Source organism: Cydia fagiglandana, chromosome Z (genome assembly GCF_963556715.1).
Source record: "Cydia fagiglandana chromosome Z, ilCydFagi1.1, whole genome shotgun sequence".
Lineage (NCBI taxonomy): Eukaryota > Metazoa > Arthropoda > Insecta > Lepidoptera > Tortricidae > Cydia > Cydia fagiglandana.
This window is the reverse complement of record NC_085959.1, coordinates 7,448,662-7,472,762: the sequence shown is the minus strand read 5'-3', so window position 1 is coordinate 7,472,762 and position 24,101 is coordinate 7,448,662. Positions and strand designations below refer to the sequence as shown.

At 39.4% G+C, this 24,101-nt stretch overlaps 2 protein-coding genes across 2 annotated transcripts; one reads left to right on the top strand and one right to left on the bottom strand.

Annotated features, from left to right (window-relative positions):
• Positions 1-971: 971 nt before the first annotated feature.
• Positions 972-2,369, bottom strand: LOC134678242 (uncharacterized). Its single transcript, XM_063536711.1, has 2 exons — positions 2,218-2,369; positions 972-1,804 (listed from the first exon to the last, which is right to left on the bottom strand). Exon 2 carries the CDS (start codon positions 1,793-1,795, stop codon positions 1,046-1,048), a length of 750 nt encoding a protein of 249 aa, XP_063392781.1. The 5' UTR covers positions 1,796-1,804; positions 2,218-2,369; the 3' UTR covers positions 972-1,045.
• Positions 2,370-2,664: 295 nt separating this feature from the next.
• LOC134678777 (solute carrier family 35 member C2) lies at positions 2,665-24,101 on the top strand. The gene is made up of 7 exons (XM_063537477.1): positions 2,665-3,000; positions 6,714-6,864; positions 7,926-8,062; positions 12,922-13,174; positions 15,876-16,042; positions 17,014-17,127; positions 18,564-24,101. The coding sequence occupies exons 1-7, from the start codon at positions 2,815-2,817 to the stop codon at positions 18,753-18,755; spliced, it is 1,200 nt and encodes a 399-aa protein (XP_063393547.1). The 5' UTR covers positions 2,665-2,814; the 3' UTR covers positions 18,756-24,101.

Below are 24,101 nucleotides of genomic sequence, written 5' to 3'. Positions count from 1 at the left end.
TAGATAAAAACATATTTCTGACTTTATATTTACTTTAAAAATTCCCATATCGAGTTAACATTCCCATCCCTAGCTGTCTTTTATACAAGACAACGGCGACGAGGAACATGAAAAATGTTGAAAATTGGAGCAATTTTTTTAAATGCCTTATTATAAAAGAAGGGATTTATATAGCGGCTTAAAAAGCAAATAAATGAAAAAACAAAGACCTTAAATATGAACACGAGTGTAAATGAAATTGCAATTGTTATTATTTTCACATTAACTCAGTGGTTGAATTTGTGTCATGTATACAAGACGACGGCGCCAGCGTATCGTTCTATCGTTGTCTTCTATACCGGACAACGGCGGTCAAAGGGTTATTTATTCTGTGCCCGGGGTTCTATACGTTAGTAATAATAGTATAATGTATAGCGGCTAGGCTCGTGTGATTCCTAACATCAAATAAAACCACCCGTACCTATTGTATTAGGCTACTAAGTGGAATGTGTAACAACATTTCAAAGTAAATAAATGTGATTTTATAAATCAAAAGGTATCAGTATCATACATTGTCAGTTGTCGTCAAGATTGATTTCAAATTGAAGCTATATGGAAATAGTGCCTTATTGACAATCAACAATAGTACCTTTTGGTTCATAATGGCACAAAATATGTTACTGTTGTACCCTAGTTGAACGGATGAAAACAAGTAATAGTTGATTCACCCTTTCGGTGAATTACCGGTCTGGGTAAGCGATCATATTACCGCTATATTTATTAATATAAAATATAACTTATATTAAAATTTGGTAGTCCAAAAAATGGTTTACGTAGTTTTATGCATCAAGACTGGACTTTAAGATTTAGAAGGAGACACGTAGTACCTGCGGCGCCCGCAGCGATGCGCTGCGTTCCTGCAGACAAGACTATCGAGTCAATCTTCTGGGATAATCTGCAAGCGCAGGCCAGCTCATGTTGTATCGACAACATGAGCTGGCCTGCACTTGCAGATTATCCCAGAAGATTGTTTCGACCGCCCAAACCTGGCCGGTCTCTGTCTTCCCTATACCATGTCAAATATATTAAACTTATAAGTGTTGTATGATGTTGGCTTGCGTAGCTTCTCCTTTATCAAATCACAGGGCGATGGAGTGTCAAATTTAAAACGCACAATGTCACTCTCAATCATCTCGTGCAAGTACGGAGCGGCTACTGGCTTTAAGCGGGATGTGAGTACTTTACCAAACTGCGAGCATTTCCCTCTCTTTACTTTTTGTCGAAGCATGTATGAAATGTCTGTTGTTAACGGAAGTAGAGGCTCAGGGGTTTTCATCTGCACTTCTTCAGGGCATTCCTCAATGAAGTTGGTTTCAAAGAGGTCTTCAAAAGAGCTGGCGGTACTGATGACTTCCTTCTTTGGTTCAGGCTTGTACGGTGTCTGCAATGCTTGCATGAGATCTATAACACATTTGTCCTCCTCTAATTTAAGTCGGCGGGTTTCCTCGACAAGTCGCTGCTGCTCCTCTTCCTGCTGCCGTTTAAGCTCTTTGGCCTTGAGCATGTTTGATAATTGTTGAGCAAGGACATTGTCAATGGGGCTAGAACCTAACTGGAATGTGGGTATGTTGATCCGCTGGCCAGGTGGAGTCAATCTGGTGTCAGACTGGACACCAATCTGCCCGGCAAGCCGTGGGATTTGGATGTGGTCACTGAGGCTGTGGCTGGCCCCCTCAGCTTGCCCTTGAATGCTGGTTTTGGACAGGTGGCTGTCCACCAACGCCAGCAGAGACGTGAACGAACTTGAGTCCGTCATTTTGATATCCTGGAATGATAAGTAATCTTAATAATATTGTTTTCTAGTCTAGTCTAGGGTATATTAAATACACAACACAAATACTTTTTCTGCCAAGGGCTTGCCATTTTTAGTATACAAATAGGATTCAGATATGTTTCCAGAGAATAATAAACACTGTGAACTTACAACGATACTTGTAGGCTAGTAAATAAACACCTTAAACGGATTAATAATGATATCAATAAATTTTACTTTTCAAAGTATAATAAATCTATTATGCCCTAAATTACGTTATTGCATCTGTTGAACGTTAAAACAATGCAAGGCCATGACTTTTCAACAAAAAAGTATTATGCAATTTGTCCTGCTTTTAGTGAAACGTCCAGTAAAAGTTACTGCGTAGATTCTGATCAAAGAATATTCATTTAACGATTACTTACAGGTTTATTCGGTTGAGATATCTTTTTATTATAGATGTTCCTACATCACAATGTGTATTTATTTATGTTTTCATTATATATTATTTACTTAATGCACCAAAATATCATAAAATAAAAAAATAACAGCACGTATATATGACACAAACAATGACGTGACGTCACGAAAAAAAATGTGATATGATATCGCGATAAACGGTCCGAATTGGACGTTGACAAATACACTAATAATCTAATTCAAACAATAACTAGATAAGTCGAAATACGGATTTGAGGAACCTAATGCCTCTTTCCAACTAAGTATTTATATTTGATTTATATTTTCCGCAGTAGTTCAAATTAAAATAAATAAAATACGCTTGCGCTCTCTAGTGCGCATGCGCTAATTTCATCGACAAGAAATGTGGCAACAAGGTGGCAGCACTAGCATCCATGTTTATCGCTCCGTCCCGTCATACGTGACGTTTCTATCCCATCGGACACACAGGAAAAACGGAATAAAAAAATATACACAAAATTATTAAAGTTCCTGTACACTGCATTTAGTAGCTGCTATGCAGCTGAGTGAGTTTGGGATACCCGGACAGTCCTGCGCCCGCAATGCCAGGGGTAAAATATGAGCAGCTGTCAACCAAAGCTGAAGTCGAAGAAGAGGTAGCTACAGCTAAACCTAAGAAGAAACGTTCTGAGTTCTGGTGCCAGAAGGGTCTGCTGTCCCTAGGATTAATTCTCCTGTACTTCTCGCTGTCGATCGGATTGACTTTCTACCAGAGATGGCTACTGAAGGTGAGCACTCAGTATTATCTTGTTTCGTGTTTTTTTATCTGTTTACATCAATATCTTTATGATTTTAGCGAATTAGTTAGATTATTAGTATTAAGAACATAATTCTAATTATTTTGCTGAATGTGATAGTGCTAGTAATCCATCCTGCTTATGAAAAAAATAATATTATTTGTTAATATTTTTCCTAAGTACATATTACTTGCTTATAAAACAAATAAGATTAAAAAAAGCACATCTAAAATATTCAATAATAAGCTAATTTCCTATTAGTCTAGCCTAGGTTTAGAGGAATCCCAATATTACTGAGATTCATGTAGCAAGGCAAATTCATGTAAAAAATGTGTACTAAATTTAATAATATTGTTATTTAACTAATCTAATAAACTATTATTAAAATTAAGTATACATCAAAAACTAATTATGTAATTAAATTAATAAAAGTTACCCACCTATCTTAGGTCCCCCAAACCTGTCCCCCATTGTAAAAAAATGTGTACTTATATTTAAATTTAAAGATTTTGTTTTCATTTTATATAAACAATAATAATCATGCAGGTATTCTAAAAACATGATTTATTTGAGTAAAAAGAATATTTTATTAAAATCTATACTTCCAACTCTATTGTTCCATTAGTTTATAAGTAGGGTTTGCAATCCGGATCCGAAATGTATGAAATTATCCGGATCTGGATCCGGATCCGCGGATCTTCCCATACATTTCGGATCCGTCGTGCAAACCCTATTTATAAGCAAAACAGCTACTATCCTGTTACAGTACTTTTCTATTGTTATTCACACAATCTGCAGTTGCGATTATCCTTCTAAGCACAATTATTTAAAATATGTGTGTACCTATCTACAGCCAGCTGAGGAAGTGCATGGCCACTTCATTAATGAATTCCATTCATAATCAATTGCATTGCAACCTTGGTAAAAATAATTTATTTTGCTTCATTGCAGGAAGTTTTACTTGGTAATGAAATAGTCTTTTAATGGCTCCTCTACATGATGGGCCAGCGCCGGCCACTCCAATTTATGCGTTAGAGGGAGCAAGTGATATTGCTATCTCATTCTAGCACATGGCTGCGTACCTTGGAGTGGCCGGCGCTGGCCCATCGTGTAGAGGAGCCATAAGGCTGCAGCTTCCTTCTACTTTTGGAGAACAGAAAGTAATAGATTATTATGTTGGCACAAGTTGGCCATTAAATATAAATGCTAAAAGCTAATTTGTTAAAATAAACTGACGCAATGACCCTATGCTCGACAGTAACATTTCTATTAAGTCATTTTTAGGCACAAATTTAATATTTTTCTTCCGGTATTATCAAAAAAATTTTTGTCATTGTTTTTTAGGGTTCCATACCCAAAGGGTAAAACGGGACCCTATTACTAAGACTTCGCTGTCCGTCCGTCCGTCCGTCCGTCCGTCCGTCTGTCACCAGGCTGTATCTCACGAACCGTGATAGCTAGACAGTTGAAATTTTCACAGATGATGTATTTCTGTTGCCGCTATAACAACAAATACTAAAAACAGAATAAAATAAAGATTTAAATGGGGCTCCCATACAACAAACGTGATTTTTGACCAAAGTTAAGCAACGTCGGGAGGGGTCAGTACTTGGATGGGTGACCGTTTTTTTTTTTGCTTTTTTTTGTTTTTGTTTTTTTTGCATTATGGTACGGAACCCTTCGTGCGCGAGTCCGACTCGCACTTGCCCGGTTTTTATTACATTAAAGTAATACATATATAGTAAAAACATACCAACCTGCACATCGCGTTCCACGGTAAAAGGTACCTTATGGCGGCTGGCGCTTACGTCGCATAGGGCCGCAATAATATTGGAGCGTCGTTAATAATAGCGTAAGCGCCAACCGCCATAAGTTACCTTTACTCATGGGACGTCACATATCAGGTCTTATAGACTTACTGATAAGGTGTTATCTTTATAACTATGCTTTGCGAGATACCTGTCTTTGCATAAACCATTCCATGAGGTGTTTATTTATCTTTTGTTAACTATACATAAAAATACCTCTAAGTCCATAGGTACAGTCAACTGTAAAAATATGGGCGCACAAATCATCTCAAAAATATGTCTTATAGCTCTTATACCAGCGAATTAAGAACTATGGGACATTTTTAGGGTTCCGTACCCAAAGGGTAAAACGGGACCCTATTACTAAGACTTCGCTGTCCGTCCGTCCGTCCGTCCGTCCGTCCGTCCGTCCTTCCGTCTGTCACCAGGCTGTATCTCACGAACCGTGATAGCTAGACAGTTGAAATTTTCACAGATGATGTATTTCTGTTGCCGCTATAACAACAAATACTAAAAACAGAATAAAATAATGATTTAAATGGGGCTCCCATACAACAAACGTGATTTTTGAGCAAAGTTAAGCAACGTCGGGAGGGGTCAGTACTTGGATGGGTGACCGTTTTTTTTTTTGCTTTTTTTTTGTTTTTTGTTTTTTTTGCATTATGGTACGGAACCCTTCGTGCGCGAGTCCAACTCGCACTTGCCCGGTTTTTTGAGTAAGTTGGCTACACCCATATTTTTACAGTTGACCGTACCATGAATTTTTTTTTCGTTCATCTGGACAGGCTAACGTCCTTATTCATAAACGTTTACTAAAGTTGACAAGCCGATAATAATCGTTTGTCCCTTTCCGACGTATTGGTATGATGGAAAGGGACAAACTATTATTATCGGCTTGTCAACTTTAGTAAACGTTTATGAATAAGGGGGTAAAGCTCTAAACCATACGGCCTTGTCATAAGTAGGTTTTTATATCTTTTCAGTAAGTTCAATCCGGTAAACGTCTTCAGTAAATACTATTCATATTAGGTCGATTCCGATATTAATGTCTTCAGTAGTTTTAAAGAACCATGAATTTAAAACATTGTTAGGGGTTGTGCACAAATCACGCGAGGTGTTTTCGGCTACTTTTTGACTTCACTGTAGAAAAATACATGCGAGGTTTCCTTATACATATGTATACACGGTGTAACATGAGTAAACCGAATAACTTTAACCACGCATTTCTGAGGTCAAAAGAAGGAAAAAATGTAATATAAGTTTAGGTCAATTTCGCAAAAAAAAAAATTTTTTTTTTGTTTTGTTTTTTCAATTTTTTGAATGTATTTGTACATAAACAAAAAATGTTATTGGTAAACTTGTTACTTAAAATTGATTTTTACATTTTTTTTTCGTAAAACCTTTTTGCAAAGTGTTCCTTGTCACTTTTTGACATCTATCAATAAGGATATTTAGACTACGTCCCATAGCAGCAACATTACCACCAAAAAGGCCTTTTACATTAAGTAACAACAAAAACTTGTTTATTTTTAAATTAATATTATCTCTGAAACTAGGCGTTTTTTTAAAAAAGTTTATAGGACATTTTTGTCTCTAAATATGATCAGGAATACGCTGTTAAAATTATTCGGTTTACTCATGTTACACCGTGTATATATGTTACGGGTAATGTTATTAGTTAGAAGGTTGCTTAAACTTAAATTACCCGGATAAAACTAGTATTACCCAAGCCTTTTGGGTAAAGTAAAGTCCGAAAATTTTAATAACAGTAATTCTACCCAACACTGGGTAGTGATGTAAAAGTTGACTTAAGTTGCGGGCTTTACTCGAGCCTTTTGGGTAAAGCCCGAACTCATAATGGGATTGCCAAACTCTCAACAAAACTTTCTTTCACAGGATTTCCGCTACCCCCTAACGGTGGTGATGTACCACTTGATAGTGAAATGGTGTCTGTCCGTATGCGTCCGCTGCGCGCGTCACTTCATCACCGGCTCGAGCCAGCTGGTCCTACCGTTCATGACGTGCTTACGCTCCGTGGCGCCCACAGGTACCTGACGATACCCGCCGACAGTTGTACCTGATAGTGACGTGTCCGTGTTCGTCCGCTGCGCGCCACTTCATCACCGGCTCGCGATCATGACGTGCTTATGCTCCGTGGCGCCCACAGGTACCTGACGCTACCCGCTGACAGTTGTACCTGATAGTGACGTGTCCGTGTGCGTCCGCTGCGCGCCACTTCATCACCGGCTCGCGGTCATGACGTGCTTACGCTCCGTGGCACCCACAGGTAGGTAAGGTACCCCAGGTGCCGCAGTGTCAGGGGTCTGCCGACTCTCCTAGGTTACCAGGCCGACGTATGCCGCACAGCATCACTATTAAACAACATCACTCACCATTAGGTGGACAGTGTTTTTTTTAATGTGACAATCTAATTGTGTTTGGATTTGAAAGAATATATGTATTACTGCAATGTTCTGCCACCAGAGTGCAGCACTAACTCACACTCACATACAATAAAGTATGACACTGATGCATCAAGGCGGTTTGTTAACAAAGGCCTACCGGGAACGCGCAATTCGAAATGGTTATCTGCCTCTTTATCGCTCGAATGTGTAAGAGTGATAGAGAGGTTAGATAACGAAATTTAGATTTTCTTGTTTGGCGGTAGACCCCCAGATTGTAATGGATTGTGATAGTAGCGCCCCCTACGCAGAGTTTCGCGTAATATTCCCTATTGACTCGACGAGTATTAATTGCCCGTTGCCAGATAAGTACAGTCAGCGATAAAAGCTTGTGATATAACAGACATGAAAATTTTGCCAAATACTTTTTTTGCTAAAAACAATTGAAAACAGAAAGGGAAACATGTTGGGGCACCTGATACGTCACGATACTTACATAAAGTCTATAATTGAAGGCAGAATAGAAGACCAGAGAGGCAGAGGAAGACTGAGACGTGCATATATAGACCAGGCCAAAGAGAAAATTAATGTAGTGACGCATCAGGAGCTCAAAACAGTGGCAGAAAAAAGAACGGAATGGCGATTACTCCACCGACAAGAGCTCTTAAGAACAATGATGATGAAGACTTCTTTTGTTATCTCCCAGGACTCGCAAGCGGCATAGACGTGGGATTCTCCAACTGGGGCCTGGAGCTGGTGACCATCTCGCTGTACACCATGACGAAGTCTACCACTATCATCTTCATACTCGGCTTCGCTATCTTACTCGGTCTGGAGAGGAAGGTTAGTTTTTAGGTTTCCGTACCCAAAGGGCGAAAACGGGACTCTATTACCACAGAATAATTAATAGTACTACCGTACAGAAAGGAAACTTCCTACAAAAACGAAGTTTGACAGCGGTTCAGGGTCGACTCATGCTGTCCCTTTCTAATATATGGCACTTTCGGCTATTTAGGGTTGTCAAAAATCAAGTGATTATCTTATCTGTGGTCGTGCACGCAAAAGGAAGTCATGTGGTGCCAACCCTAATACTTGCTCGGAGCAATGCTGAGCCGAGCGGAGCCGAGTTTGACCGAAGTCAAGAGTTTCGCACCCCTGCTATTACTAAGATTCCGCTGCCCGTCTGCCCGTCCGTCCGTCTGGCACCAGGTTGTAACTCAGGATCCGTGATAGCTAGACAATTTAATTTTTTACACATGATGTATTTCTCTTGCCGCTATGACAAGAAGTACTGAAAACAAAATAAAATAATTATTAAACGATATTAAACGATACGCGTGCGAATAGGTAATTCGCACCTCGTGTCAATTTATCGCCACTCGTTTCAAATTTCCTCTTTTCCGCACTACGTATTTATTCTTTATTCAGGTAAACTAAGTATAAGTTTACAGCTCCAGCCAAGGCACTTATACTGTTAATAAATACATACATATGTTGTCAGTATCATAAGATTAGTACACTTATTGTATAACACACTTTTCTAACTTATGATATGACACAAACAGGTTACACGATCAGTCTCCTATCAGTTTTCAAAGTTTGTGTCATTCAAAATAGACTGACGGATATTATCTAAAATATTAAATTTTCATCAGTCCATCAGTCCGAGTGTTACACGATAATAAAACGACTGATGGACTGAACTGACGCCAGAATTAGCGTGTAACCGATGTCATAGAACATGAATATAATAAAATCAAAATGCCGCCTGCCTGCATAATGGTCACATCTCAAAATTTATGATTATTGGAGATTCAATCTTAATTAAAATAATAAAGTTCAGTTTCCTTTCAACATTTTGGTGCTTAAGGGGCTGCAGTGATTGCAGGCACGAAACGGTAATTTTGACAGAGATGTGACTTATTTGAAATACTTGTATTTAAAATGCAAATACAAAATGCAAAATACCTATTTTGTATTTTGTATTTAAATACCTTTTGAAGAAAACTATTATGTATTTTATTTGCAATAGTTTTTGGGACCTATTTTCTATTTTCAAAATACAAAATACTTTATAGGAGGTAGTGTAGGTACGAGTTACAATCACTTCTGATGTTACAATCCTGACAACTCTCTCATTCCTTTAACATGGAACTGTTGAATCTGTTTATAGTAACGTCGCACATGACCACAAGCGTAGCGAGTGGTTAAAAAAGAGTAGAATCTTGAGTGTTGCGAGGGTTTCAAGGCACGAGAGGATAACAAACTTTTCTGCCCTGGTGAAACACAAACGAGACGTTTTCATCACACTAACGAGAGGCATTATACTAGCTGTAAAACATTACAAATTAATGCTTTAAAAGTTGGCCGTTAATAACCATCATCCATAGGTCTACATCCTACCGGTTAATATGAGCAAACAACTAGAAATTTGCACTTTAGATAGAGGATTGATTTCAAAGAATAAAGAGTCTTTTCAACTCGGAAATTCCGAGTAATACTTTTTAATTCAGACTAGGTATTCACTACTCAGAGTACCTTTTATCGCAAAGTATTTGTATTTTTAAAAAGTATTTTGAAAATACCTATTTTGTATTTAAATACAAATTCAAAAACTATTTTGTATTTTGCATTTGAAATAGTATTATCAAGGAAGTATTTGTATTTTGTATTTAAATACTTTTTATAAAGTATTTTTCACATCTCTGAATATTGATATGTAAATTTTAAATTTTGAGGGGTAATTTGAAAACGTAATCGATTTGTTTTCATGTTTGTTACCTAAGTAGTAGGTAACAATGACTAAGTAATTTAAAAACCGATTTTTGTTTTCGGCAAAACCAAGATGACCGAGTACTTACAATACCCGCTTCCTAGTTTTTTGCTTATTTGACGAAACGAGACGAATTGTCAAGTGTTCTCATTTTTTTCTCTAACCGTTTATTGTAACAGGAAATCGTTCGTTGTTTTGCTCGAACGCCTTTTCCGGTATTCCGAGGTCATTAATTATCAGTATATTTAATAACTGTGCATGTATCCTCCTGAGTAACAACATATTTTACGTATATATCGTCGGGTGACAAGCAAAAGTCAATAACTAAACACCATTGAAATTATTGGACAATAAACCGTGTTACAAGTGTATTGTTGCTTTAATTTTTTGATAGTACTTAGTGACTTTTGCTTGTCACCCTACGATATATTATATTGATAACTGTGACGTTCTCAAGCAAAAGGTACCACATTGTCGCTTGCCTAACTAGTCTATAAGGACACTTGACATAACGACTGATAAAGATACGGGCAAATTTCGTCCTTATGGTAAGCGATAAGGTGCACGCGTAAATAATAGGCGGTATTACTACAATGTTCTGCCGCCAGAGTGCAGCACTAAGCTAGCTAGTAAATCATAGAGTAATTTAATTTATACATACTGTGCCTTCAACTGTTTTTTGACAAGTTTTCACAGACAATAAAATATGACATTGATGCATCAAGGCGATTGGTTAACAAAAAGACCCACCGGGAAACGCGAAAATGGAAATTTATTTATCTGCCTCTTTATCGCTCGAATATGCACTTGATAGAGTGGTTATATTACGAAATTTTGATTTTCTTGTTTCGCGGTAGACCCCCAGTTTGTGATGGATAGGGTAGTGGTAGTGGCGCCCCCTACGTAGAGTTTTGCGTAGTATTCCCTATTAAATATACATAACAGGATAATATTACACAGATCGACCTAGTCCCACAGTACAATAAGCTCATTCGTTATCAAAATGTGATGAAAAAAATGACACCTAAATACCTACGTGGCTCTGTGAGCTGAAGGCCTCGCGTTACGATAAGAAAATGTAAAAGTGAAAAATACGTAGTTCGCGGTATGGCTTCTGAGTTAAGTTCGTTTTGGAGTTTTGTTGCGTGAGCAGCGTGACAATAGGACTTGAAGTCTATAATTAAGTACGTAGACCTTCATTTTAAACGTTATAAAGCTTCTCCCAGAAAAAATGACGCACAATAAGTTTCACAAAATCTTACACAACAGTTAAAAAACAACTCTTTTGTGGTAAATTCTTGTTAGAAATTTAATAAACAAATGTTTTCAGTGGGTCTCTATTGTTCCCCAAAAAGTTTTAACTCATAATGTACCTATTGTTTGTCCGCATTTTCGTTAGTCATAATTTGTTTTGTTGAGAAACATGTAACTTTTCAGGATTGCCATTAAACAAACCTAACCTAACAACCTAACCTAATATAGGATAGCCTTACGAAAATCCTGAAAAGTTAACGGTTTCAGTTTTAAGACTGATTATAATATGACAAACAATAAATTATGAGTCATAATTTATGACTTAAGTCATCATCAGTCAGTCACTTTATGTCAAACAAAGGGGCGGCGTTTTCAGTTTGTGACTTTAAGTTACATCCAGAAATCCTTAACTTGGTTGTAATGCCTACCATCAGGTTTTTGTACATAGAACTCTGTTATTATTTATTAAGGTTTAAGCGTGGAGAAGTAACAGACAGACAAAGTTGCTTTCGCATTTATAGTATTAGTAGGGATAGGGAGTCGGACGTCAGACCGAAGGCACCATACACTGTGGGCGTTTGTCTCGCCAGCCAGCGTATTATGGATGGCTTTATCCACGTGATAAAATAACTGTCACTTTTTAACACCGTGAGATAGAAAGTGACGGATACCGTTTTATCATGCTGTCACGTAGACAGAGAACGAACATCATATCCGTACAGGCTTAATAAGCCTTCGGCCGCGTACGAAACCGCAGTTCCGTAACCAAATGCAATTGCGAAAAGAAGTATAAATCTACTTTTTACGATACTAGTTACAAAGCAATAGGTTGTTTTCTTTACACCAGCGGTCGGCAACCTTTTAGGAGCCAAGGGCCACATAGTAGTTAACGAAGTTGACGCGGGCCGCACTGGTAATATTTGTGACTTTGACGTTTGTCAATATTATATACAAAATAGCCATGCAGGGAGACTCGCGGACCGCAAGCGAGTCTATCGCGGGCCGCTTGTTGCCGACCGCTGCTTTACACGATACTGGTTTCGACAAAGTAATTTCTAATGAAATAATGAATTACGAAAGCGTCCTTTATATTATACTCGGATAATATGTAGACTAATAATATATAGGCGTGATCTTGCCCCGCTGCTGGCGGCACCCTAGGTTAGGTTTTTTATAATGTGTTTATATGTATTTTTTATTGTTTTGTAAGTGTTTTTATATTTTACTTTTATATTTATATTATAAAAACCCTAGCCTAAGAGAAATGATGAATATAGGCGTGATTATATGTATGTATGTATGTATGTAATATGTAGACTATAGGTACTCTGATAATACTGAGAGAATACCTATAAATTAGCTCAAAAAGCTTTTAGGCTTTTATTACGTCGATAGCTGACTTCTTATTATATGTATTCCGCGATCCTAATTAGCCTCATGCATGATTTTTTTTTATTAATCATTATCTATATCGTTTGAAAACCGGAAAATATAAAAATACTTTTGCTACAATTTCTACTCGTGTACCTACTTTTATCTATAATTTACATAGTAACGAACAAACATATAAGGGCATACATTATTAATACTCCAAAGTTAATGGTTTTTCGAAAACAAGTAAATGGTATCATTTTTTTTCTGGTTTTGGTTGTAACTGTATTTGTTTACATTTCAGTCATGGTCCCTAGTCGGCATAGTATTCATGATAGCCGTCGGCCTCGTCATGTTTACATACAAGGCCACCGCGTTCAACCTGCTCGGCTTCAACTTCCTGCTTGTGGCCTCGTTCGCCGGCGGCCTCCGGTGGACGTTCGCCCAGTTGCTGATGCAGCGAGCGAGGCTAGGGCTCCATAACCCGGTGGACATGGTGTTCCATGTTCAGCCGTGGATGTTCCTGTCGCTGCTGCCCTTCGCCCTGCTCTTCGAAGGTCAGTGTATTCCTCGGAAGAAGCTAGCATAGCTAATGATGCACCGAGACTAGGGCTCCATAACCCGGTGGACATGGTGTTCCATGTGCAAACGTGGATGTTCCTGTCGCTGCTGCCCTTCGCCCTGCTCTTCGAAGGTCAGTGTATTCCTCGGTAGAAGCTAGCATAGTTAATGATGCACCGAGACTAGGGCTCCATAACCCGGTGGACATGGTGTTCCATGTGCAGCCGTGGATGTTCCTGTCGCTGCTGCCCTTCGCTCTGCTCTTCGAAGGTCAGTGTATTCCTCGGAAGAAGCTAGCATAGTTAATGATGCACCGAGACTAGGGCTCCATAACCCGGTGGACATGGTGTTCCATGTGCAAACGTGGATGTTCCTGTCGCTGCTGCCCTTCGCCCTGCTCTTCGAAGGTCAGTGTATTCCTCGGAAGAAGCTAGCATAGTTAATGATGCACCGAGACTAGGGCTCCATAACCAGGTGGACATGGTGTTCCATGTGCAGCCGTGGATGTTCCTGTCGCTGCTGCCCTTCGCCCTGCTCTTCGAAGGTCAGTGTATTCCTCGGAAGAAGCTAGCATAGTTAATGATGCACCGAGACTAGGGCTCCATAACCCGGTGGACATGGTGTTCCATGTGCAGCCGTGGATGTTCCTGTCGCTGCTGCCCTTCGCCCTGCTCTTCGAAGGTCAGTGTATTCCTCGGAAGAAGCTAGCATAGTTAATGATGCACCGAGACTAGGGCTCCATAACCCGGTGGACATGGTGTTCCATGTGCAAACGTGGATGTTCCTGTCGCTGCTGCCCTTCGCCCTGCTCTTCGAAGGTCAGTGTATTCCTCGGTAGAAGCTAGCATAGTTAATGATGCACCGAGACTAGGGCTCCATAACCCGGTGGACATGGTGTTCCATGTGCAGCCGTGGATGTTCCTGTCGCTGCTGCCCTTCGCTCTGCTCTTCGAAGGTCAGTGTATTCCTCGGAAGAAGCTAGCATAGTTAATGATGCACCGAGACTAGGGCTCCATAACCCGGTGGACATGGTGTTCCATGTGCAAACGTGGATGTTCCTGTCGCTGCTGCCCTTCGCCCTGCTCTTCGAAGGTCAGTGTATTCCTCGGAAGAAGCTAGCATAGTTAATGATGCACCGAGACTAGGGCTCCATAACCAGGTGGACATGGTGTTCCATGTGCAGCCGTGGATGTTCCTGTCGCTGCTGCCCTTCGCCCTGCTCTTCGAAGGTCAGTGTATTCCTCGGAAGAAGCTAGCATAGTTAATGATGCACCGAGACTAGGGCTCCATAACCAGGTGGACATGGTGTTCCATGTGCAGCCGTGGATGTTCCTGTCGCTGCTGCCCTTCGCCCTGCTCTTCGAAGGTCAGATAGAGTTAGACCAAGATATGTCTGCAATTATTTTGATAGCACATGCAGTTCAAGTGTTATTTTAAATTTCAAACTTCTATGAAATTATGACACGTAAATAACACATGCACTGCGAGTGTTATCAAATACGTTGCAAACTTCTCTTGGTGTAACTCTAACTTATAAAATTGTTATTAGTTTTACTAGGGGGCAAAATTGTTAACTCCGTCGTCCTATTGAGTTAATACAAGCGAAAGATTCCAAAATTGAAACGAGCGTAGTGAGTGGGTTGAAAAGTGGAATCTTGAGCTTTGCGAGGATTTCAAGGGTTAACCAAACTTTGCTACCGAATGAGACACAAAATTTTTCACCACACCAACGCGAGGTATATACTACCTATACTTCGTTTTTTTTAGCATTAGAAATTAGGTAAACAATCTTGATGTGTCTTTTAATTGAAAAACACATTTTAAAAATAAGTTACGGCAAATATGTAACAATTATGAATCTAATACGATCATTTATATTTTTCTGCTTTCATAAGTAATAGTTATTGATTTTTAAAAAGCGTTTTTCAATTAAAAGACATGCCAAGATCGCTTATTTACCTTCTTTCAAGTTCTTTCTAATGCTAAAAAAAACGAACTATAAATGTAAACTGTAATACATTACAAATTAAAAGAATAATTTATCGTTTACCATATTTTTATTACTTAAATGTTACTTTTGAAAACATTTTTTAAAGAAAATTTTGTTTATGAAATAAAAACCAATGTAACCATCATTTAACTTCGAAACTCAAATGTGCATGATAATTGATGCCTGCTAAACAACGCTAACCAGGGCTCGGAAACCGTTCTCATTTGTCAAACCGGTTTCGTTCATTCGCCCGGGAACGAAATGGATTTCGTTTTCGTTTGCGGTTACCGGTTAAAGAACTGTTCTTTTGAGATAACGGTTTATGCCATATACGTTCTCATTTCGTTCTCGAGGAACGAAATTAACCGGTTAAATTAAAGATATCGAAACGAGATAGAACGAGTGAGTATTGCTATCTCCTTCACGTATGACAACGAGTTTAACCGAGAGTCTCCGAAAGCCAAGAGTAACCGGTATTATATCGTTCCCGCGAAGTGCGAACCCTAAAGTTCCGTTCCCTCTTCTTACCGGTTAGGAGAGAGAACGTAATTTGTTAGTTCGCGTTCCATGAATTAACCGGTTTTTTAATGAACGAAATAATATAACGGTTTTGGACCGATATCGATATTGGTTTTGGTTTTTCAGGTTTACAGGTATTTCAATACCGGTTCCGAGCCCTGATGCTAACTTAATCTGATTAATTTCAGGTCTATCCTGTTTCGTATACCTCCTGTCCCTGCCGCAGGGGGCGCTAGTGCCAACGCTAGTAAAGGTGTCTGGGGGCGCCACCATCGCATTCCTCATGGAGATTTCAGAGTTCCTCGTAGTGACTTACACTTCTAGCCTGACGTTGTCCATAGCCGGGATCTTTAAGGTCAGTCTTACCACACTCCACTGTTGTAGATGTACCTCCCGTCCATAGCCGGGATATTTAAGATAATATTACCATACTCTACTGTTATAGGCGTACCTTTTGTCCATAGCCGGGATATTTAAAATAATCTTACCATACTCCACTGTTATAGGCGTACCTCCCGTCCATAGCCGGGATATTTAAGATAATCTTACCATAATCAGTATTTTGAAATTTTTGAAGTGAAAACTTCTTTAGAGCGCTGTGCACTTTTTGTGATGGGGAAAAATGTTAAACTCGTAACAGGTGTCACGTGACCTTAAGACGTAAGACGGACACGTGCCCTGATCGAATTACAATGTCATTGAGTTTTTCTCTATTGATTAAAATGCCATATAGTGAGTTTCCATCTAACTGCTACTAATATAACTCTAGTACTAACAGTGATGTGCTTAGGGGTTTCAAGTAATGTGACGAAATAACGCTAGAAGGCTTTAACCTCAATTATACATAGTGCTGCAAAAATTTTGTGTTTTCACTCCTGCCGGCACTCCCGGAGTGCAACCCGTTGTTTTTTTTCTCCAAAGGTCATCCGACATCCGATATCGGATCAGACAAAGTGAAATCGCTCTAAGGGTCTCTTGTCACTGGAGCATAGGCAGAGAGAATCATACTATATCTTTCTCACGCTTGTATCGTCATCCCAATCATGTTTTACTTTATGTCCAAATGAGTATAAAACTGACCGTTTTTTTAGATTATTATTTTTATAACCTCAAAAGTAGTGGTAACTTTTTTCTTACTAAATAAAAATCTAAGTAACTGCACTGAATTATATTGTTGTTTACATATTATTGTATCGCAATATTAGATATCCTACCGTAGCATTTCTGGAGATAAAGTTAATAACCGCTATTTTGGAAGTTGGAAAAATTCTAATCCAAAAAAAACTGATAATATCACCTATAAATGTATCTGAATCTTGTTTTCAGGAGATGTGCATTCTAGTGTTGGCGGTGGAGGTGAGCGGGGACCGACTGAGCGCGATCAACGTCGCTGGTCTGGGCGTGTGTCTCCTGGGCATCATCGGACACATTGTACATAAGGTGAACATCATCATTCTAGTGTTGGCGGTGGAGGTGAGCGGGGACCGGCTGAGCGCGATCAACGTCGCCGGTCTGGGCGTGTGTCTCCTGGGCATCATCGGACACATTGTACATAAGGTGAACATCATCATTCTAGTGTTGGCGGTGGAGGTGAGCGGGGACCGGCTGAGCGCGATCAACGTCGCCGGTCTGGGCGTGTGTCTCCTGGGCATCATCGGACACATTGTACATAAGGTGAACATCATCATTCTAGTGTTGGCGGTGGAGGTGAGCGGGGACCGGCTGAGCGCGATCAACGTCGCTGGTCTGGGCGTGTGTCTCCTGGGCATCATCGGACACATTGTACATAAGGTGAACATCATCATTCTAGTGTTGGCGGTGGAGGTGAGCGGGGACCGGTTGAGCGCGATCAACGTCGCCGGTCTGGGCGTGTGTCTCCTGGGCATCATCGGACACATTGTACATAAGGTGAACATCATCATTCTAGTGTTGGCGGTGGAGGTGAGCGGGGACCGGCTGAGCGCGATCAACGTCGCCGGTCTCGGCGTGTGTCTCCTGGGCATCATCGGACACATTGTACATAAGGTGAACATCATCATCATTGGCTACAGCATCTTTGCAGATGATAGTTGCAGCGACTAAAGAAGGTATTTTGAGGAAGTAGTCTTCAGCCTACATCGACTGCAATGACTGTATAGACCAGTGGCCGATCGGCACTTCTTGCCGCATCGATTACAGACGTGTCGTGACTCCTGTTGTTGTTGTGTTTGTTGTTGTGTGTGTCGTGGTTGTGTGTTGTGTTGTGTTGTTTGATGACCGGTCTGGCCTAGTGGGTAGTGACCCTGCCTATGAAGCCGATTGTCCCGGGTTCGAATCCTGGTAAGGGCATTTATTTGTATGATGATACAGATATTTGTTCCTAAGTCATGGTTGTTTCTATGTATTTAAGTATTTATATATTAATATTATATATATCGTTGTCTGAGTACCCACAACACAAGCCTTGTATATTTGTTTTTTTTTAGCATTAGAAAGAACTTTAAAGAAGGGATTTTGAGATGTATTTTAATTGAAAAACGCTTTTTAAAAATCAGTAACTATTACTTATGAAAGCAGAAGAATATAAATGATCGTATTAGATTCATAATTGTTACATATTTGCCGTAACTTATTTTTACAAAGTGTTTTTCAATTAAAAGACACATCAAGATTGTTTACCTTATTTCTAATGCAAAAAAGCCAACTCTATTCTGGCCAACTCTATTGTAACACCTGCAGAAGAGTCTTTAAGACCAAGTTCGGCCTGGCCAGCCACATTCGGGCCCATAACAGGCGTAATCCGTAAATTTTTTGAGGTCGCCGTCATCGAAATCGATGAGGAGGACTATATATAATGCAAAAAAATAAACGAACTATATGATGTAATTGTTACACAGGTCCTCTTCATAAAATCCGTAACGGGCGCAGTGCCGCTAGACGACGACTTTGACCCCGTGAACCGCTCCCGGACGCCCAAGGGCGGCGGAGAACCCCTCCTCGAGGCCAAGTGGACGCACCCGAGCGACGATAGCGACGTCGACGCTAACTTGGTACTGTTCGAGGTGATGCAGAGACGAGACGGGAGGTAGGGCTAGGTATGTTAGCCACAGATAAATGGTAACATTCCATTTGTAACCGCAACTGCACTACCGGTACTGAACGCGTCGCTGTCATTGTCAATTTCCATAGTAAAATTGACAGTAGTACAGCTGTCGTTGGAAATGGAATGTTACCCAAAACATCCTCCAGACTGAGCATAGTCGCGCTACCCCCTCTGCCACGCATACGGTAATTTTACTCCATGTTCGAGTCGACGTGTCTTTGTGTGACGCTCGTGTCTTTGAGCGGACCAATCACGGCACGGGATTTCGCTCACCTCGTCCCGCCCACCCCGCATTTTTGGCATCATCGGTTGCATGAAATAATTGCTCTAAACTCGGTCTAGAGGATTACTAGTCTATGATGTTAGCTGAGAAAATTAAAAAAATATTGTGCAAGTTGGCCTCAGGGGATGTTACACAAGTCAATACAACGTTTGCTGAGACAATATCACTGCAAATGTTGTTGTGACTTGTGAAAGAGTCTTTGTGTGATAATAATCTACCTATCTAATACTTTTAAACGAGCAATTCTTGTTTATTGATCTAGCTAGGCTTTATCTCTGGGAAAACACGCATTTTTAGTTTTTATGTTTTCCGAGCGAAGCTCGGTGTCCCAGATAAATATATTATTATTATCACACAAAGGGCTATACTGACTGAGGGCAGTGTTACCGCTTTGAGTCAAGAAGTGGTATCGTTAGTGTTTTGAGTGGTGCAAACGAAATTTTATAGAGAAACATGTACCGTTTATGTGCCGGGGTGAATATGTAGCATCAAAAAATCATAACAGAAGTAAGCCTTGTAACTTTGCCTAAAAATCACTTCATCATCATCATCATCTCAGTGACCATATCGCCATACGATTAAATAAATCATCTCAGTAATTTTTTCCTTCGTATTTTCACGAAAACTTACGAACATGTCTTTTTTTCAGTTAGTCTCGGTGCAAAAAGTACTGAGGTTAACTTAAGTGGCATGATCCGAGAAAATACGAAGGAAAACAATTAAGCACAACATCTGTTGTTATGTGATATACTTGTAGACAATATTTCCATACGGTGCAACTGTGAAATGAAATTCGAGGCGTGGTATTGAGTGTTTTGAGCAGTGCATATCACCGCGGTACATATAAGTTAAACTAAATGTACTGCCGCCATCAGATATATCGCAGCGGCCAAGGTGTTCCCAAATATCTGAACAAATCCTCTATTATCAAGATTAAGTGTATTTTTTTTATATTTTTGAACACTGGCCGCTCCGGTTCTGATGACGACTGTACGCGATAAATGCAAAATGTATCGGGTTTCGATAAAAAAACCGGTTTTAATCGTTTGAAACCGGTTTATTTATTTAGAAAACTGCGTTGTACTACAGGGACGTAGCCAAGATGGCATTCGTTTACTAACAAAAGCCAATCGAAAAGTAAACATGAATCTAGACGACAGGTCGGACGAAAAGTGACATTTTTCCATACATTATTTAACCCATTGACCACCAAAGATGTGAACCGACGCACGCGGCTACACCCCAATATCAACCTTCGTGCATTACTACAAGGTTCACGATGACGCGCCGCGCACGATAACCGTTCAAAGGGTTAAGTTCGGTTGGTGTTTTCTATTAACGATTATCACTTGGCCAGGATTGTCTATTTATGTTGTCTTAATGTCTATTTAGTGTTAATCCTATATGTAGTAGGTATTTGTTCTGAAATTGTTAACATTCCTTCGTTGTTATTATATTACTTAATTATTTATATTAAGTTCGTCTAAAATAAAACTTTTTAATTAATAATTGGTCACGCCTACATTACCGTGTAAATCGAAATATGTATTGTAATATTATGTATTATAAAAGTGAAAATAAATCTGTCTGTTACCTCTTCACGCTTTAACCGCTGAACCGATTTCGATCAAATTTGGCATGGAGATAGTTTGAGTCCCGGGGAAGGACGTAGGATCATTTTTATCCCGAAAATAATTCTGTAGAAGGATGAAAATGATTATATGCAATTATGCATATGAAGTGGCGGGCAGATGCAAGGTAGATAAGTTTTAATTTAGACGGCCCTTAAGCATTTTGTAAAGGTACTAAGTGTTTTACAATTTTTACACTTTTCTTATATCTAACATTCCAATAAAAGTCCTAACTTAAGATTTGATGTTTGTTATTTTTATACAGTTAGCTCAGACAAAAGTGTGTGTGTGTATTTGCGCATTTTATTATGACTATTATACAGAATGGCTAAAAATAATTGCCTTCAGATTTTGGGATTATACTGATCAACTTTTACTATAGGACCAACTCCGAAATAGAAAAAGAAAGTGTCTGTTTCATACATTTTGGCTCGTTTATTTTCTATAGGAGGGTAAATTCCATTTTATTTCCCCCATTTCGGGGCTGGTCCCATAGTAAAAGTTGGTCAGTGTAATCCCAAAACCTCCCTGGCAACGGGAATGCTTTTATTTTTTAGCCACCTTGTAAAAAATAAAGAGTTAATACGGCGCAATTCGGGAAATGAATGAGAGATTCACTAGATATGAAATAGTAAAGATATGTGACATTCCACGGCAAAAGGTACCTTATGGCGGCTGGCGCTTACGCTATTATTACCACTCCGCTCCAATATTCAGCCGAGGCAATGGTACCTTTGCAATGGTGCCGTGGAACGTCACATATTTTTTATATTTCATATCTAGTGAATCTCTAATTCATTTCCCGAATCGCGCCGATAGATTTTAGAAGAGGTGTTAAGAACAATCTCGCTGACATTGTCGTACGCGCATTATATTGCTGTCCCGCCCACGCCCAGCTTACTATAGGGACTACGAGCGGGACAGCTATATAATACATACTCGTAATGCGTGTGCGATACAGATTGGAACAGGCAGGTTAATGTACAAAATTCTTCGTGCTTACTGTCGTTACTTTAGACCTGTATTCGTTCGAATGAATGTAACAAATAATTAACCTAATTCATAAACCGGTTTTATATACATAACCGGTTTTTTCACAAACGCCTTGAGCTGGAATATAAATCGATTGTGTTTTGCCACGAAAAATAGTTCAGAACTTTGTAAATTTTATATACTAAATTATAAATTGAAACGATTATCCCCCTTTTCATTAAAACTTATCAAATCTCTGTTACACAACATTAACAAACAAAACTGTCAAAATAACATATCTGTTATTTTTCAGCACAAACGATAATCAATTATCAAGAGCTTGTTAGACTTACAGATGTAGTGCATAATTGTTTACCATCGTATTTTTTCGTTAACGTTCGTATTTGTCATGCTAGTTCAGTCAACCTCAGTACTTTTTGTACCGAGACTGACTGAAATAGCAAGACACGTTCGTAAGTTTCCGTGAAAATACGATGGTAAATAATTATGCACTGCATCTGTAATAAGCGTTTATGAATAACGCCATATATCTATTACAATAATTCCGCTAATTGACTGCCAAACATTATCAAAGTCCATTTGACAGAAAATGCCAACAACATGGGCGTATCAACAACAAGGTCTCACCTTAATGGGCCCACTGATTAACAGTCCGCCGGACGGTATCGGCCTGTCAGTTGTTCGGAACTGTCAAAATTTTGTTGTAACTGACAGGCCGATACCGTCCGGCGGACTGTTAATCAGTGGGCCCCTTTAGGTGGTTAAGAGCAGCATGTAAATATGTAAGTACCTACATAATGGGAATTCCTCATCACAACTTAGGATGAGCCCACTTTTTTCATATTCTCTCGTGTACAGTAAACGTAAAAATCTATACTGACGAGAGTTCAAAAATATCTACACTTCCTCGACAATCATTAACTTCATATCAATACTATAATAAGGGTTATACAGGACTAGGTATACAAACTAAAATCAATCGATTTTTGTACTACAATTTGTATTTATTATTTTGAATAGATAGTTTACTTAAAACTTCCTTAGCTAATATCAAGCAGATATTTTTGAACTCTTTGTCCGTCTAACCTGCTTCCCTATTGAAGTATTTTTTTTAACTTAAAATGAGACTAAATTAGTAAATGTAACTATTTAAATTAATATAGCTGATGTTGTTTCCTTTACTATGAATTTTAGTGTTTAATGCTGGTACTAGCTACTAGGGGGCCGATTTTTGAAATTCGACCGCTCGATATAGTGTATTTCGTGTAATAATATCTCCACTACGAGGCATTTAAATTCTACTAATAGAATTGAATACGAGTGGTTAATACCACTACTTTCCCAATTGCTATTGTCCGTTTTTCAAAAATTAGCATCAGAAATGAAATTGGCGTCAATCTCCAATTTAATGACCAATTTTAAATTTATGGTGATATTAGGGCCCTCTAAAAAGAAAACAAATGCCTCATCATAACGAAAATACTGGCCTCACAATTTGGTATACTTGCGTCCGCACCTCATTTTATCGGTAATATCGGTCATTGTCATTATCGGCGGTTGAATTCGGCGAGCCAAATTGGCGTTTTTGTCCGCAAGTCCTGATTCGATCGGGCAATTTAATCAGATTGGCGAAAAATTGACTAGTCTGGATACTCCTTTAGTCCAGTACATTTGTAAAGGCCCCTGTACACAATGGGCCAGCGCCAGCCAGGCCAAGGGACGCAGCCATGCGGTAGAATGAGATAGCAATATCACTTGCTCCCTCTAACGCATAAATACGTCCCCCAGTCTGGCCCATTGTGTACAGGGGCCTTAACATAATAATATTTTGAGCCCTATTTTATAAAATCACAAGTCTTAACCGTGTTACCGGTTAGAGTCGGACCAAGAAAAGTTTGCAGCGGATTTACAACATAATTTCATATAAGTTTGACGTTTAAAATAACACGTGCACTGCGTGGGCTATCAAATCCGCTGCAGACTTCACGGACTGACTCTAAGATCTCTAGTCATCGGCCAAGTGCGAACACGCTTTACCATTGCCGGTTTGTGAAATAGGGCCTTCACGGTTTTACACAGACTTGTGTGAGCGAGATAGCGCTATGCATGCAATGTATACACATAGCGACGTGCTGCTCGCACTCGCGGACCCGCATATGTTAAGCCCGCTTTAAATTTGTAACTAGACTGTGTTTTTTATTAGAATAGAAATTTTAAATAAATTGACCCTGCTAACTTGTCTTATGGGCGCCTGCGAACATGCGGCGAAGGTTTTGACTATCTCCGTCTCTATGGCTCGAATATGCAAGAAAGAGAGGCCAATAGGCAATTTTGATATGATGTTCGCGGGAGTTCCCCGATCATTGGACCAATGTGAAACAACTCCAGAGAAATGTAATATATTGTGTGTATTTAAAATACAAAA

What these genes read in the sequence shown, in the direction of transcription:
- LOC134678242 (XM_063536711.1), bottom strand. Translation starts at nt 1,795, where the DNA reads ATGACGGACTCAAGTTCGTTCACGTCTCTGCTGGCGTTGGTGGACAGC.
- LOC134678777 (XM_063537477.1), top strand. Translation starts at nt 2,815, where the DNA reads ATGCCAGGGGTAAAATATGAGCAGCTGTCAACCAAAGCTGAAGTCGAA. An exon ending in TACTCGGTCTGGAGAGGAAG is followed by an intron (nt 8,063 to 12,921) that starts GTTAGTTTTTAG and finishes TTTACATTTCAG; the next exon opens with TCATGGTCCCTAGTCGGCAT. An exon ending in CCATAGCCGGGATCTTTAAG is followed by an intron (nt 16,043 to 17,013) that starts GTCAGTCTTACC and finishes TCTTGTTTTCAG; the next exon opens with GAGATGTGCATTCTAGTGTT.